Here is a 17,420-nt window from a genome sequence, read left to right as displayed (position 1 = left end):
TGAGCATCCTCTTGCTCTCAGGACTTGTGGCTCGTGTTAAACTTGCTGATTGCTGAAGCAAGTGTTAGAAACAAATGCTAACACAGGATACTTGCATTGGATACATAGAGGGAAAAACTCAGTTAAAATAGAGCTGAGAAAGGGAGACGAATTTAGTAGTTCTTTTGCTGTGCCCAATCATTTAATGGATTTGCATCTGTGTTCGGTAAATGACGCTGATGCACCTCAGCTTCTTCACATTTTCCATGGAGGGTCTAATTTTAGCTTCCTCTTTTCATGAAATCCTACATCCTAGCAAGTAGCAAAAAAGCTGGTTTGTTGGCCTGGCTTGCATCTCTGACTGACTGTGGGTCAAACTGGATGAACAGCACATCCCTAAGTACCAGGCAGAGTGCTTCTATTTCTGCTGAACTTCCTCCAGATTGTGAACAGGTGAGACACCCTATGGGCTTAGGAACCTGAAGAGCTCAGGTCTGCAATTACGGTCACTTAGCAGACAACCGCAGTGTTTAACACGTTTCCAAATTCCATCCCCTGCAGCTTTTTGTTGCCATCTCTGTGCAAATGTAGGCCAGGGGATTGCCGAGTTGGAATGTGCTCTCATCTGCCCGGGGCACTTGAGTGCGAATTCTGGCAGTTTATCCCAGCCCCACTCTAATTAGCTTTGCACATTCGAAGAGGCTGAGATGCCGGCTGTTTGGGGAGTGGTAACCTCCTGTAGAGAAGACAAGGAGACAGAACTGCTAGTTATGTCCTAAATTGCTGCAGTTAGCTCTCCTCAGAGCATGTTGGAAAAGTTTACTTGTTCTTCTGACATTTTCTAGAAGGTTGCTGAAATGTTGATAATCCGGGGGATGGGGGAGAACAACGTTTAGACAAGTACTCTTACACAGTGGAATAATATGAATGACAGGTTTAGATGAACACAAGGAATATCTAAAAGACAAAGTCTTACGGTATGGAAGGGTGAAAAGTTTTTCTACCTCACCTTTCCCTTTATAATGTCTGTGTTAATACTGCTATCCCAGCAGTTTTTAGGAAAGCCTCTGACAGCTTTTAACACAACAACCGTTCCAGGGCTCAGGGCTCTGGCTGTGGAGAGTGACCTTTCCATAATTGACACAACTCAGGATGAAGCCATTCTTTTCAAAACACAAGTCTCCCAGAGAAACCTTTAACCCCTGGACTGAGAGCGGCCACTTAAACACAAGCTGTGCCTACTCAGCAAGCAAAGCATTTTAAAGTAGAGCTGCTTGAAAGGAAGGAAAAAAGAGAAAAAAGTAGGTAGTTCAATTTGATCTTCTTCTTGCTTATTAAGAGACTAAATTCTGGTGTGAAATAATAAAACTGCAATTTAAGAGGAATGTAAATGGCTTTATTACTGCGTTTTTCCGATCTGAATGAGAACAAAATTCACTATGAAGATAACACAGTTGTAGGGTTTTGTAATTACACACTACATCTCGCTAATACCGGGGATGTCTAAAAGGAGTAGGCAAGTGCAATGGGTAGAAGAATCCTCAGTGTTGCTATAAAACTACAAGTGAAGTCCACCATGCCCTGACTGTAAACAAAGCATGAGAAAGCTTTTTAGTTTTGCCTTTAGGCTCTGCAAATTGTGCTAAACTAGGGATTTAGATTAAGAGACAAAAGTAAAGAAAGATACCTTTCCTAATACAAATGATAAAGTAGTATCCTTTCGTAGTACATAAAAATCTACAAGTTGGCACTTCCATTGAATTGTGGAATTTCTACAGGGGTGAGATTGCTAGTAATGACATTTAAAAAAACCTTTCTGAGAGTGAAGCAGATTCATCTGTTACAATTTCATAAGGATGATCTTAGAGTTTTGGTGTCATAAATCTAAATTAGGGGGGAAAAGTGGGGAGGAAAAAAAGCATGTTGGGGATAACTTCCTTTTCATAGCAAAGTGACTTAGATGACCTTACAGGATTTTTCTGTGCCTAGATTCTGTTAATCTGTGCCAAAAATCTATTCCACATTTAAAATTATGTAGTAAGCTAAAAGCATGTTTCCATAAAATATTTGACCGTGTGCTGCCTCTTTTCTAATTGATAGAATATGTTATAAAAGTCAACTTTAATAATTTCAGAGGACACCTAAGATGAACTATTATGTATGTGGAAATATTCAAACTCCAGCTGCAAATTGCTTCTATGTAGAATTCTCTTGTTTATGACATATTTTCTTTGGTATGCTTACAAACTTAGAAGATTTTCTACTAATTCAGAATTGACTTAGTATTTTCTATCTTGATTGTTTGCTGTAATGAGATTGAAAAACACAGTAAGAGATTGTAGTCTCTGACCCTAGAAACTCACATTTTAAACAACACCAAAGATAATGATGGGTAAGGATTGTGGACCTGAAAGATCACTTCCGTTACTGTAAATACACTGACTAATTGGAAAAAATAAATTAAACTTGTGTCCTCATACTCACGTAATGCAGGGTTTGTGTCTTTGGACCAACCAGCTCAACCTAGGTTTTTAGTTTATGAGACATTTCACTAAGTCTACCACAGTGTGTGGATTTCAAAAAGAAATTACGGTTAATTAAATGTTCAAGTGTTGAAGTGTCGTGAGAAATACTCGTTTCTGGTTATCAAAATCAACTTGTTCCAGTTAGCAAATTCTGCATTGTAAATCTAATAGCAATGATGAAGTGAAGGCAGCTAAATACACTGTTAAATTTGACACCATCTTACTTGCTTGAGATGAGAGAGGGGAAAAACAGCTTTCTACTAATCTAGCAGAAATTTGCCTGAAATAGATGTGAGGAGCTGACCTCAGCAGTCATTAGGAAGCTGTGTAGGTCGTTTTCAGCTCCCTCCAAATGATGTTGAGACCTCTGCCAGATGCTGCAAATTCCGGTTTGCACACAGAAATGATGATTTCCTAATAGTTAAGATCTATTATTAGCAATGCAGCAGACAGGCAATGCTAAAGGAATAACAAAGTTCTTAAATGAGAATTTGCCATCCCTACTCTGTATTGATGAGCTGGGATTCAGATGCAAGTAGAATTGGTCCCGACTTGGCTGCCTTTGCCCCAAACCGTGGACCTGCTGAAACCCAAATCCCACTCATCAGGCAGTGTAAAGGAACAACCGGAGGGAACTCTTTGTCGTGTTGCAAAAGATGAAAAGATGCAAACCTCAGACCTCATTAACAGTGTCACCAACGTGAAGCTTTGGGGTTTTACCGTTTCCTTTCAGACGCCTTGAAGCAGATGATCAAAATGTGGTAACAATCAATGTATTTTAAATGTCACTTCCATTACCTTCATTCAGTTTAATCAAGACGTGCCGTCATTTTCCAGGTGGATTAATCTTATTAAGTAGTTATGTGGCTAATGTAATGTATATCTTAATTAACACATTAGCAAGCAGAAGTATTAATATGGACGCTATGAAGGCTTGCAGATGTGGTCTTCTGAAAATATATAAGGCTCTAGGGCTGTCTTAGCAAATCAAAATACTGAAGTTCAGCAGAAGAGGAGTTTTACTTTTGTGATTGTGTTGATGGGAATGGCATGCGTTGCTGTGTTTAAAGTTAGCTGATGAAGCGTGTTATATGCCTTCAAAGATGATTTTTATGTTGATGTAGAAATTCATGCTAGTATCTATTTGTTCGTTGTGAAATGTAGTGAACTAACAGATCTTAATTTCATTTCAGTTTTAATTTGCTTTTGATTCTGAAAACAATGAATCTTGTGAAACCGTGCTCACGTGAATCTGGAGATGTGCCTACATTTTCACATGTATTAAGGCATATTTCTTAATTCCGCCTGCAGGGCTAGATTCTATGACTGCAGCTGAGCCAGAGCAGTGGTCTTAAGCAGATGGTCTCCTTGCAGAATTTCTTTCCTTTCTCCTCAGTAGAAATATGGGATAATGACCAGAAAATCTAGGATCTTGATTTTGTTTCAGACTCCTGCAAGCTCTTACATATTCAGAAGCTTCCTTCCTCCTCACTTCACAAAGTAAGCTTGTTAGTGCCTCAGTACCTTCAGCATAACTCAAGTTCAAGATGTGTCATAGCAGCTTCTCCGGACAAACTCTCATTTCCTGGCTTTTTACTTTAGTGCAGCGGTGGGAATTTGTTTTGCATCAACAGTCAATCTATTGTATGCCTTTCAAAACAGTCTGTTTTCCCTTGGGTTCTTGGGCGCTTAGGTATTAGTAGTAGCTATTTCGAAGCATAAGTTCGTACAGGAAGTGATCAGTGTGGTAATAGTGCATAGCACTGATTTTTCCACTGAATAAATTTGTATAGGAGAGATATTTTTGTCTCTTTTTTTTCTTTCCCCTTCTGAAACAATAAGAAATGTTTGGTCATATAAGTAGCAAATTTACCCGCAGAAAAATGAAGCTATCGTTGAAAACCATAGTAATTCCCATGCATTCTTTTTATTTATTTTTTTTTTTCAAAATAAGTTAGTGGATTCTGTATTGAATGGTTTCCTTTTCACAACTGTACCATACATTTCTTTGGAATTCTAAGTCATCTGTGAAAATCCCTGCCTATATAACAAAGAGCAACAGAAATATGAGTTAGATAAAAAGGTGAAGAAAGCCATGCCTGCAGCAGGTATCTATAAGAAATACAGGGGTACAGGAAGAGGAGCGAAAAGAGAATTCTCTTCAGGCAGTGTTGACGATATTTATTCCTTGCATTTAATTTGAAATTGTCCAAATTACCTCGGTAGTTCATTATGGATCCGTTGGAATGGTTCTTCTGCTAGATGTTTTTCAAGAGTGTTATCAAGGCTCAATTTACAGTCATCACCCTTCGAAAGGCACACAGTCAAAGCGCCAGAGTTAATTGCTATTTAAATGTGCTGTCTGCAGCGTGACACTGCTGGTAGCCAGATCTCATTTTAAATTTTTTTTTAATTTTAACTACAGTATGGGAGAGGAGCCTGTTATAAATACTGAAGTCTAACTGGTTTCAGCGTGGATACAGTTCTGCCTCCATGGCTGACACTGCTTGACATCAGTTAAATTAAAGGCTGGCTGGGCATGTCCTCTCAGCTGCCACCTTGAAGCTGACCTCCAGCTCAAAGATGAGGCTTGCTGACAAGTTAGCAGAGGGAGTCTGTATTGCTGTTGTCATGTATTGCCTATCTGATTGCTCCAAAGGCAAATATGCTTGAGTGCTGAAACAGTCTTTTCAAATGTATATGCCAAAATAGTAATTCGACTGGGTAAATAACACAGCGGTTTAAATGAGTAAGTGTTATTTAGTTGATAAATATATGTTTGACTGAACGATTGAAATGGCTCCCCTGGGTAAGATGAAGAAGTACGCTGTTAAACCTCTCTTTTGTAGATGTTTATAGAGAGGAAATCACAGAGAAAAAAGAAATCAAGTATCCATGGGGTTATGAGATAAATAGACAGAACTCTAGGACAGTCACCCACAGCAGAGATAGTGCCGCTGAGATTTATTTATTCACAATAGTATGAGTTGTTTGGGTTAGTCTTTCTTTCCGGATTTGTCAGTTTGTCACATCTGTAACTTCACTTAAATGCAGCTGATGTTCTTTGAATGCGATCTGCAGTGGTCCATCAAAATGGAAAAGCTTCTAAAAATAGCTGGAGGGGAGTGAGTCAGGCAGCAAGATACATTCTCTACATTAGGAGGTGAAGACTGAAGGGAGCTATAAAAAAGTTTAAGAGTCTCTGGAGACAGAGTTTATAAGTGAAGCTGCTAGTGCAGGAAAAGGCATTGCAAATAAAAAAGCTAGGATGATGTTCTGCTTTTGAGATTTAAAAAAAATAAATGTAAGCCTACTAACTAAGAAAAAATATGTGGTGGTCATATCTACCTTACATTTAATTTCTGTATTTCCAACTTGGGGAGGAAGGAACGTGAAGAGGCCAACGTTGAGAAGCCTAGTATTTTTATGTGACTGCCCTGCATTCCTGGTCTTTAAGGTGAGAGTTTTTTTAATAGGTCGCTGTCGATATTTCTGTTTACCAGGTAGTCACCTGAGAACATCAAGGTCATGACCAGTTCAGGTGCACTGGCTGCATCAAGTCAAGGAGTTGGAACCAAGATGCTCTCACTAGTTTTTGTGTTCAAACCAATGAGAGTAACTTAGTGGGAAGAGAGTCTGATTCAGTAAGGCACAATCTTTAGAGCTCTGATAGCTTGCTGGACTTAAAACTTTATGAGGTGTTAGTTAAACTTGTATTCTAGTACAATTTCAAGCATTTCTGCATTATTTCAGCATTGTAATGTAGAGCCACAAAACCAGGATGTTATGTATTAAATTCTTAAAAAGAAAAATAAGAATTCCTTTCAGTGAGCCGGAGGTGAGGCAGCAGCTGTTTCTCACAGATGTGGCATAGGCTGGATATAGAGCAGAGACGTGTCATACTGCAAAAATAAAGACTTTAAAATAAGAGATTCATCCCCTCTGTTCCATTCTTTGTTGTAGGTTAAGTGTATCTTGATCAGTTGTGATAGTTGCTCATCTAACCTGCTCTTAAAATCCTCTGCTGTGTTGAACCCCTGCAGCTATCACAGTTCTCTTCCCACAGAGATTTTCCTGAGACACTGAAATGTTCCAGAAGGAGTGGTTTGGACAACTAGAAACCAAGTCATTTATGCTGTAGAGGAAAAAAGAGCATCTGTGGGGAGATGCTTCCAAAGATGACGCCAAACTGAACTGAATCATTTCAGTGTCAGGAACCTGCATCATGTCTCTAGGCTCATTGCTTAAAAAGAAACTAAATGAGAAGCAGATTCCAGTGTGGAGGGAGGATGATGATTTCAAACAGATCTAAGCTCCAGATTCCCAGCCATTTTGTATGTGGATTTCAGAAATAGTTTACACTTACTGCCTTCAGTGTTCTTTATGCCAGAGGTTTGCACTAGCTTCCTTGGAGTGGAGCATCTTTGTAGATATGAAATAAACCAAACTAAAAAAATACATAATGCAAATAATTCATTGCGCATAAGGAGTCCATGGACAGTGCAAGAGACACTGGTCTGCTAATCTTCCTGCCTTTATTACTTAACCAGCTTTTATCATAATAATAATGCCTGCTGTAATACTTCCTGCAAATAGCTTTTTCTTTGACCGTTTGACTGTGGATATGCTCATCCCAAAGAGCAAGATTCTTTAGGGTGTGTCGTGGAGTCCACTTAAGTGGACTTAAGTCCATTTAAGTATGCACAGTCTGCTTCCAAAGAAATAACTTACAGAAGAATGTTGAAAAAACCCATCCTCCTTTATTCCCGTAACTTGGAATGGTGAAGTGTAGCACTGTAATCAAAGGAGGTGAAGGAGCCCTCGGTCTTACACTGACTTCCCCGCTCTGCCAGGGATTCCAGTCTAGCGTTCAACAGGTAATTTTGTATGCTCTGCACCTGGTTTTACTGTCCATGCGGGTAAGGACCAATTTGAATTCTAGTGAGATGGTGCCTGACTTCATCGAGGTAGGAACTTTGAAATATCCTCTGCTGCAGTAATCCACTAGAAATGAAGTCATATAGCTTTCAAGAAACATGGCCTGCTTGATATCTGTGTTCTTGGGCAGCTCTGAAGGCACGTTGCTTGACATTCTCAACCATTTTCCCTTTCTTTGCAGCTTCTTCTGCTTGCTTTTTTTTCCTTAGTGCTCTAATGTTGTTAGACCTATTAACACAGAAAATTAAAAAACAAGCAAGTTGCCAAAAACTGCATGGCAGTTGGGATTCAGAGCGTTCTTTTACCATTTCAAAACGCTGCCAACATAATATCTGTTTCATTATGTACAAGTGTAAGTGCTGCTAACATAGATAATTCGGAATCTACAGTTGAAGCCGTGCTATTGCAGTGCTCTCAATTAAAAATAGTCAAGACAGAAAGGCTGTTAGGTAGTTTCCTGCTGGAATTATATGTCAGTCTGTGCCATCCTGTTACATTCCTAAATTTCTGGAATGTATTTCAAAAGTAACTTGCTGTTTACAGAAAATAGCATGAACTCATGAAAAAAAAAGCATTGAGTTTTGAACAAATACTCTCAGGTCGTATCTAAAATATCACTACCATCCAGAGTTTATTGGACTCCTTTACTGTAGAAAACAATGACACTAAAAATTTGTAACCAGTTCATTTAGTAGATAAAATTACCCCTTCAGTTCACCTTTCTGCTAACTTTTTTTTGTACGCTGGTTGCGTACAGGATGCAAGTGAAAAGAGCACAAGGAGGTTCATACATGCTTAAGGGTTGGAGGGATTAGAAGATTGCAGAAGCTTCAAATATAGGGACTGAATTCTTACATTCTGATTGAAACAACGGGCAGATTGCATCAGAACAGGAAAAAAAGGTTACAGTTATATTTAAAAGGTGGCATTCCCGCAGATGTTCATCTTAAATGAATAAAAATACCTATATTAAAAGCAGTTATCCCAATTTATGTTTGCTTTTGTTTTACAGGACCATGGGTCACTAGGAATAGCAGCATAGATAGCGGAGAAACAGAAGTGGGGCGCAGGGTCACCCAGGAAGTGCCCCCGGGAGTGTTTTGGCGATCTCAGATCCATATCAGCCAGCCACAGTTCCTGAAGTTCAACATATCCTTAGGGAAGGATGCTCTTTTTGGTGTTTATATAAGAAGAGGACTTCCACCATCACATGCCCAGGTACTTTGTCAATGTATTTTCTGGCTTTTGATGTCAACACGCAAAGGTTTGGATCATCTGTGTTAGATTTATGTTGGAGCTTTTGGAGGTCAACTTTCGAGATTCCTGGTAACTGCTTAGCATGTGATATTTGAGGGAGCACTCTGATATTAGCATTTCAAAGTTATTATGTACCTCAACGGTACACTGATAAAAGAAGTAATCAATGATGTTGTTGCCATTCAGGTTTTTAACTTGCAGTTTAGCATTCAAGGTTTTAAATCTCTGACAAAATCTTGGAACCAATTGGGATAAACCTATCCGGTTATACACCGGTCAAAAATGATGCGTGGTCTTGGTCAAACTCAGAGTATCAAAGCACCGCATACAGCTGGAGCGCATGCAAAGGGAGATGTGTTAACATGTAATTTTCTGTCTTCGTAGAAGTTTTAATCTCCACAGGCTGTAGGAATGGCATCACTGGGGTACGCAGCAGGCTTTGGCCTGTCATAATAATGCAGTGGCCAGGTGTTTGAGAGCTTTTTACTTTTAGTAGTATTTATCTGGCTCAGGGGCAAGTCTTGCAGTTGGAAAAGCTAATTCTTCTTGGTTTCTAACCAGCCTCAAAGATGAAAACTCAGTAACACTTCATTTTTACAGTGACCCTGTAGTACAATGCTGAGGGCTATAGGTAAAGATGGTTATAAAGTTGGTGGCACCAAAATATGGTATCTTTTTCTTCTAGATTGTGCAGTGGATGTTTGAATTTCTTTGCTGTGAGAAGCTATAGCTATATTTTCTGTTACAGAGAGAAACTTACATTATGTTGAAAAATCGTTAGTGTGAAGGGAAGGATTCCCATTTACTTAGATTAGAACTGTAATGAGAAATAATATATTTGCAGTTACACATACAAAATGGAAAGAGCCTCTGTTCTTTAGAGAGCAAGGGAAGCAGAAATAGCAGCCAACTTTTGGAAAGGACCTCTTCCTTCATGCATATCCTTGCTGCTAAAATGTGGTTCTTTCTTCAGAAATTATCACCTGAACGTAAAATGCTTTATTTAGTGTATGTTTCCCAAAAAAGCAGATATAGAACTCCGCGATCCCTTTTGAGAAAGCCTGATTTAACATTTCTAGATGCCCTATCCTGATTTACAAAGAGCTGCTACTACGTTTTTTTTCTTCATTTGGCAAAGCAAACAGCAATTATATAAATGGTTGCAATGCATGAGCTATGCTAAAAGGCCAGAAGCTTTAGCATAATTCCATTGCTACATATTGCCATATAGGGAAGGTATTTTCATATTGCCTGCAAGGAGATGCCAACCCCAAGTGAACTGCGTCCGTGTACATGCACGAACTCATGGTACAAACAGTGAACAGGTTAATTTTCTGGGGAAAAATACACTTACTGAATTTTGGATCTGCTTCCCAATGCAAGGAAAATTCATAGAATTATTCTGCATTGCCTCTTGTTCCTTGGTGTTTATTCTTGCCTGTAGTCTGAATCAAGAACCAAAATCTTTAAGTAGGCTTGGGAGGGAAGGAGGGGTTTATATGGGTTTATGACCTCTACTTCTAAGAATCTGTGAGCAAGGAGCTTCGACTATCCCAGCTCCTTCAACTTGCTGTAGTGTGCTGTTTTAAAATGTTCTGTGAGTTATTGAATCGATATATCTGACTGTTAAGAAATCAAGATCAGCAGCCCACAACCCAAAGAAGAGAGGGCAAGCAGTCAGCCTTTCACATGGCTGGAGATTAGCATACGGCATCCTGGAGTTCCATACAAAGACCGGATAGAACTGGGAAAGCTGTAGAGGTCTGTTGACTAGTTCTCAGCCATTGCCAGGCATCCGTGCAGCACAAGATATTCACAAAGAATATGTTCCAAAGCTTTTCTTAAAAATGTTTTGATTTGGGCCGCAATGCTCGAATATATTGTCTTGAGGGCAAAGTTATGTCTATGGATCTTTGACTGTTGCAATGAGGTAGTGGCATAATTCATTGAGCCTGTCTCATTTAATTCAGAATTTTGGCGCTCGCTTCCCCTGTCATTCTAGCATGAAAAAACAGCAGTTTAGTTGAGGAAAACAAACAAAAGTGTGAATCATAATGTGAAAATGACTTAGGGCAACCAAAGCTCCTAAGCAATCATCAAGGTTTGCTGTAAATACAAGTTAATGGCAATCGTTGGACCAAGATATGATGAGTGTAGTCTGGTATCTTTTACATGATATCATTTAGATGCAACTGGTAGGATAAAATTATTTTTTTTATTCAAGCTGAACTTTAATTTCCATTGCGTTGTGATCAAATGTATTTTTCTAGGTTTCATTAAGAAGTTCTCATCTGAGAGAGGGCTACAGTCAGGCAAAGTTTCTTTTCTTTCTTTCACTCCACCTTATGTGGATAGGTTATAATTTTTTTTTTGTGACCTTTCTGTTAAATTAAATAATGGGAAGTACCAACTGTGTTTCCTAGTGAGATGAATTCTTCCTCAGGGAACCTGTTTGCTAGTCTTTAGGGGAAGCAATTCCACCCCTTTTCCATAACTGGAGTTAATGAAATCCACCAGTATAATCTGCAGAATTACTTTCCCATATTCATGCAGGGTCCTGGTGCTTGTCAACAGGGTGGTACAGCAGAAGATTGCTTGGCATTTTTGCCCAGCAATCAAAATTCAGCCAAGCTGCTACCAAGAGAAATAATTTTAGAAAAAGAGAAAGACAAGCTGTTGCAGACCTGAGTTAGTGAAAAGAAGACTTGTTCTGACAGAAAGGAGCAGAATGGTTTTGTATTAATGAAAATAGTCTGAAGTTGATGCCAGACAATATTTTCAAATTGAAATTTAAAATCCCTGCATCTGCAGGTTAGGGACATGAGCTGTAAAGCAGTGAACAACTACACTTGACAGTTCATCACTAATCAGTGCTGATATGTCAAGCCAAGTAAAATCCTTTGTGGGAGCAAGTCAATAATCAGCAAATTAGGTACATGATTAACCTGAGACAACAAGATGCAGTTCCTGTCTGAGAGCCCTGCTGAGATTTAACCTTCTCACTATTACTGTTTAGCAAATATTCCAAATGCCTGGTTTAGTCAGTCAAACTGATCCAGCTGTAAACGTGTCTAGAAGCAGCCTCTTGTGCCGTGTGCGCCGGGAGCGGAGCCCTAGAGAAGAGGTAAAAACACACTTTGGAGTGGCAAGCAGGAGCACATTGCTTTCAAGACAGATTCTTCCAACCTGTGTAGTACTAGGTGGAAATAACAAAATGCACATTGCAGGCTTGAATGATCAATAGGGCATTAGTTAGAAGAAAGTCCTATTAATAAAATTGATAATGTATCTAAAATGAACTCTAAATGTCAAATAATGCATGAAGTGACTCTACAGAGATTACAGCAATTAGGATGTTGCTACACACTGGTAGGACTTTCCAAATGACGCATGAAATGAGGTAACCTTATGGAAACATCGCCGTGATGTCTGGAGAAGGCAGTGCATGGAGCCGCACTGTTTTCATTTCCAGCAGAGTATTTTGTACTTAGAAATTTTTCACATCACAATGAAACCTGTTTTCATTTACAACAGGAAATGGCTTTATCTGAAACAGCTCGAATAGTTGGGGAGCTTCGGTGTTACCTTGGTTTTTAGCCACTGTTCAAACACATTTAGGTGCTCTGGCCACCTTAAAGTTGTCTGGTGGCAACTGTGCTGTGAATTTTGAAAGCTGCGCGGCATCGTACGGCTCGTGTTGTTCCACATTCGAACGTCGAAACAAATCGGCTGGCTGTCGCTGCGGGTATCAGATGTTTCATGGGTGTATTTTAATGAATAATTACCAACTGGATTTTATGAAGAACTAATTTTAAAGTGCTTTGCAAACAAGTTTCCCTGGCATGTGTTTTCTTGGCTGCTTAGGTCTTCCAGGGCTTTGGCATAAAGACAAATGCTAGCCACAATGCCAAACGTGGGGTTTTTTCTCTTTTTTTTCTTGTTTGTTTGGTTTTTCCCCCCCTCTGTTTTAATATGCATCTGTTATTAAGGCAAGAGCTCTTTCTTTTCAGTTCCCAATTTAAAAATACTATTGGGGAGGGACATGCAAATAGTTTCAAATCTAGGAAGAACCCCAAAGATTGTGCGGGCTCTTTGTATTTCCAGTCTTGGCCCCTGCAAGCTCTCTGCTTTGCCTGTGGTCTCCCAGGGAGCAACTCCCCCTGTACACAACTGGGCTCAGTGGATCTGTGCTGTGGATGGCATCGTGCAGGGTAGTCACTGCCATATACGTTAAAGCTCCAAAACTGTTTCGCTGACTCCCCGTGGTGATTAGAAAAAGAAAGTTCCTATTAGCCTACGAATGAAATGCGTCGGTGGCTGGAAAGCACTGAATGGAGACATTATAAAAACAAATTGCCCAGAAAGAACTTAGTGTGAGATTTAGGTCTGTAAATAAAAGCATGCAGTAGATTTTTAGTATGCTGTGTAGTAAAAATAAACAAGCTCGCTGAGCAGTTGAATTTGGGTTTTGTTTAGAGAAGTAGGCTGAGAAGTCGTTTGCTTATACGGAGCTTTAATCATAGTAAGTATTCCCCTCTGCAAAATTGAACTCTGAAATGCAGTCATTTGGGATTTCTGGTGCATTTTGTTTCTGAGCAGTTTTTGCCATTTTTGTGTGACTTTCAGTATGAAGCCATGAAATATAAAGGACCATAAAAAAAATAAAAGAGAAAAAGAAAAAAGACAATGAAAGCTCCGTATAACTACAGAGCTCAGTTTGGTTTGACATATCCATTCCCTAATTCATGTGATTTAGTTGTCTTTTCCTTAGCAGTTGTATTAGATTATAAATTCTGCAGTTTCTTCTTAATGATCATGAAAGTACTTTCATTCTTTTCCTAGATGGGTCTTTTAAGCTACACGTTATTTGTCAATAAGTAGCTTTAAAGCAAGTGGGATGTCTTCAGCACAATGTTACGTGAAAGTATTTAATTATGCATGTGTGGTAAATCAGAGAATCAACAGATGATTCAGCCAACCATGTGAAGAAATCTCACCCAGTTATGAATTTCCAATACCATCTCAGTGACCCTTCAGTCAGGAATTTCAGATTTTGGGGTACAAATACCTTGTACTTGCTGACCCCTTAAGAGTTGTACACCCAAGAAACCCCCAGCAGGTACGTTACCTTCCTTCTTTTTCCTCAGTCCTGACGACTCCGAAGAGGGATAAAAATGTTTTGTTATATTCTGTCAGTTTGCACCAATACTTCACCTTTCTCATTTTGGTTTTGCCTAAGCATGAAATAGCTCCTTGTACTTTGATTAAATAGGGGCAATACCAGACTTGGCTTTACCAAAGTGAAATTTGTAGCCTTAGGGGGAGTCGTGCCAAGGGACCTGCTCTCACTAGGTCACACCCCAGCATTGTGAAGAGAGATCTGCAGCTAAAACTACTTCAGGCAGTTTCAGCCTGAATACTCTTCCCCTTCGATCTTGCCAACTGCTGAGCCTTCTCTGCTATATGAGGTAGAATCAGCATCAAACAGAGGGGAGGCAGAGGAACCTGCCAGCACAAGCAGAGACGAACAGCATGATGCCAGTGAGAAATGTCAGCTTTTATTGCTACTTCCTTAGTTGACCCTTTGTGAACAATTGTTCTGAAGAGCAAGATTTCTTTTTCCCAGGATGTTGCCCGAGTAATAACATTTCCCACAGAGGTGATGAGTCTGTCCTTAACCTCTGACTGTTAGACGATAGGTTTTAGCAATATTTCCAAATGTCATTGGTTTTAGAGAGAGATATATGTGTGTCTGACATCTCTGAAAGTTAGTGATATGCCAGAATTCTCTAAATCTCTAGAGGGTGTCAGCTTAAGTGTACTAAGTTACCTAATTTACCTTCTCCTGCAAAAATCTTGCGTGAAGACAAGGCTCCAGTGGATGGCAATCTGATATTAGCAGTTCAGTGAAACTTCTTATTTCACTGCTCCTACTCTTTCTCACGATTAAAGGCACAGGAAAGAGTAGATAATGCACCTACTGTGACAGTAGCTTTCAACATCTGTAGACCTGGGCTCAAACTCCTACCCTGCCATGGATTTTCTTTGTGGTTGCATATCAGTGTCAGTTCTGCATGTTTAACAGGAAGGTGCAAGTGCATCCCTACTTTTCCCGCTGTTGTAAGGCTAAGTGCATCAAGGACTCTATTGCTCATATAGAACTGATGTAAAATTTCATATAGAAAGGTCAGCCTTCATGCATCTGGTTTGTAAAGGTGTGGCACTGAGGTGTTAATTTATCTCTCTGTTCTGCTAGAAGGGAGAATCTTCATTATTTTATTACGTGTTGCGTATTATCCACTGTTAATGAGTGGAACACTGTGTACAAGATGGCCCTTTGTGGATGTTTAGCCTGTTTAGGATGCAAGATTAGTTTTCTGTTTACATTGAAAGCAAGTGAAAGTGGATGTTTTCTCATAGCTGTTGCAAGCACAGCCTGTGTGCTAGAGATAATGGAGGGAAATGCAATGAAACTACTGGCAAGCAAGCACATACTAATACTGTATTTTATTGAACACATGCATCTTTCTTTAGACATGTCTATCTATCTCTATCTACTCCTACGGAGATAAATGTGTCTAAAACAAGATATGCTTTCATAGGGGGCTTGTTATACAACCATCAAAAGGGTAGATATATTGGTTTTGTTGTTTCTTAAGGGCTTCCCTTAGATAGGGACTGTGAGAGGTGGTAAGTTGAGCATAGCACCAACTCGAGAGCTCCAGAATCACAGACACTAAAGACAGAAAAAAAAGCCTATTAGGACAGCCAGTTCAGCTGCTTTGTTATGCAGAGTTATTCCCTGTTGTAGATTAACCAATATTTCTTCCAGTCCTGTTTAATTGTGTGATGCAGTGGCATCTCCATTGGGAGGCTATTACTGAGCTTAATAGATGGGAAGCTTATCTGACATTCATCTTAAATTTCTTTCTTTCTTTTTTTAGTTTCATGCCATTAATGGTGCCATCCCTCTTATACTCTAAATAATCACTTGCTCTACTTGATCCCTTTTCCAAAGATTAATGTAATGTTCTACCTTACTTGGAAACCAGCCAGCCAGAAATTCTCAGTTTTCCTTAATAAAAGTTCAGTTCCTTCAACCACTTGATTTGTGTTATTCCTTTCCATGCTTCCTCTGGTCTTTGTATTCTACTTGACCGTGATTGTTCCACATACAAACTCAGGTAAGCAACTCTCACTCCGTGATGTAGAACTTGTACAGTGTATTTTTATCAGGTGCTGAGTTACCTGGCATTAGACAAACACATTTCCTGTTCGTGCTGTTCTGTTCATTCTCACGTTTGGGGGCTTCCATTCGATTATATGTCTGGAGCTTCATCTGAGACTTCTGTTCCTCTTGCAACAAGAATTTATTATTTATTATTGCTTGGAAAAGGGTGTGTCTCTCATATATTGAAGATTTTTAGTTTTGAAAGCTTTGTAGGAGCTTGACATCAAATCATTGATTTCAACTTCTTTCCCAAAACCCAGCCTGTCAAGAAATACCATTTGTGCATTTTTTGATCACCTGTGCAGGGTAATGATATGTAATTCTATGGATTTCCTTAAGAAAGGATAAGACTCACAGAATCTCTGTGTATTCCGTGGCCAAATATTAGTTTTATCTTGACATATCTTCCAGAAATACCATTTTATGACAAGGTAGAAGAGAAAATATACTGTCAGATTTTGAGCTGAAATATTGTCTTGTATTCAGGTCTGTTTGTTTGGGGTTTTGTTTGTCCGTGTTTTTTTTTGTTTTCTTTTCTTTTTTTTTCTTCCTGTTTTTTACCCTGCAGTATGATTTCATGGAACGCTTGGATGGGAAAGAGAAATGGAGTGTGGTGGAGTCCCCACGGGAACGTCGAAGTATTCAGACCCTTGTTCAGAATGAAGCTGTGTTTGTCCAGTACTTAGATGTGGGTTTGTGGCACCTGGCATTTTACAACGATGGCAAGGACAAAGAACTGGTCTCTTTCAGCACGGTTATTTTGGGTAGGTATCTCCACACATTCTGCATCTTTCCTCTGTGTTTATGCCTTCCCTTACGTAAAGTCATAATACGTTCTTGCAGTCTTCAGTATGTGGCCTGCTTATCCTTCTGTTCTGCTCGGCGTGGTTTTTTCTCAATGCTACTCTGTCGGGTTGGGGTGCTGATTTTAGTTGCTCATTTCTCCTAAAAGATTTTAGTGTTCCCATAGATCTTGAGCTTAGTTCTGGAAAACAAGGATCAGGAAAGTCTGAGATTGAAGCATTCCCCAGTTAACATTCCTCTCCTGAGCTCTGTCATTTTTATACCTATCTGCTTCTCTGGAGAAGCTTCTTTAAACTCAGGTGGAATAGTATCCAGCAGAAGAGCTGATTTCTTCATAGGAAGACAGTGCAGGAAACAGACACCTCAGAGATTGAGTCGGTTAATTAGTCCTTTGCTGGTTTACAGCTTACTAATTGCTTAATACTGGGTCATCTCAACACAGTAGAATTGAGAGCAGAAGAACGTCTAGAGTGGGATCCGAGAAGCCCAGAGTTTTGGTAGAAGAATTGGGTTGCGTTTAGTTGAAAAGCAAGCCAAGTCTAAATTCTCCAAGCTTTATCAGAAGATTTGTTGAACTTCGAAGCACTTTATGAACTGGATATCTTGTCACAGTGGCGTAGTCTACATAGTATTCTGTCCTGGCTGGTGAAGTGTTAAATGGCACTGTATTGTATAAATCTGTAAGT

The 17,420-nt window shown here is 39.4% G+C and overlaps 1 protein-coding gene across 1 annotated transcript in view; it reads left to right on the top strand.

Moving 5' to 3' along the window:
* Positions 1-8,454: 8,454 nt before the first annotated feature.
* LOC104270598 (teneurin-2-like) overlaps positions 8,455-17,420 on the top strand; it is a gene marked incomplete at both ends in the record, with an annotated part of 98,576 nt that continues 89,610 nt past the window's right edge. The window contains 2 exon segments of the mRNA XM_009865004.1: positions 8,455-8,660; positions 16,499-16,694. Of these exon segments, the coding sequence (XP_009863306.1) occupies positions 8,455-8,660; positions 16,499-16,694 (402 nt within the window).

Source organism: Apaloderma vittatum, unplaced genomic scaffold (assembly GCF_000703405.1).
Source record: "Apaloderma vittatum isolate BGI_N311 unplaced genomic scaffold, ASM70340v1 scaffold13992, whole genome shotgun sequence".
Lineage (NCBI taxonomy): Eukaryota > Metazoa > Chordata > Aves > Trogoniformes > Trogonidae > Apaloderma > Apaloderma vittatum.
This window is presented reverse-complemented; position numbering and strand designations above follow the sequence as displayed.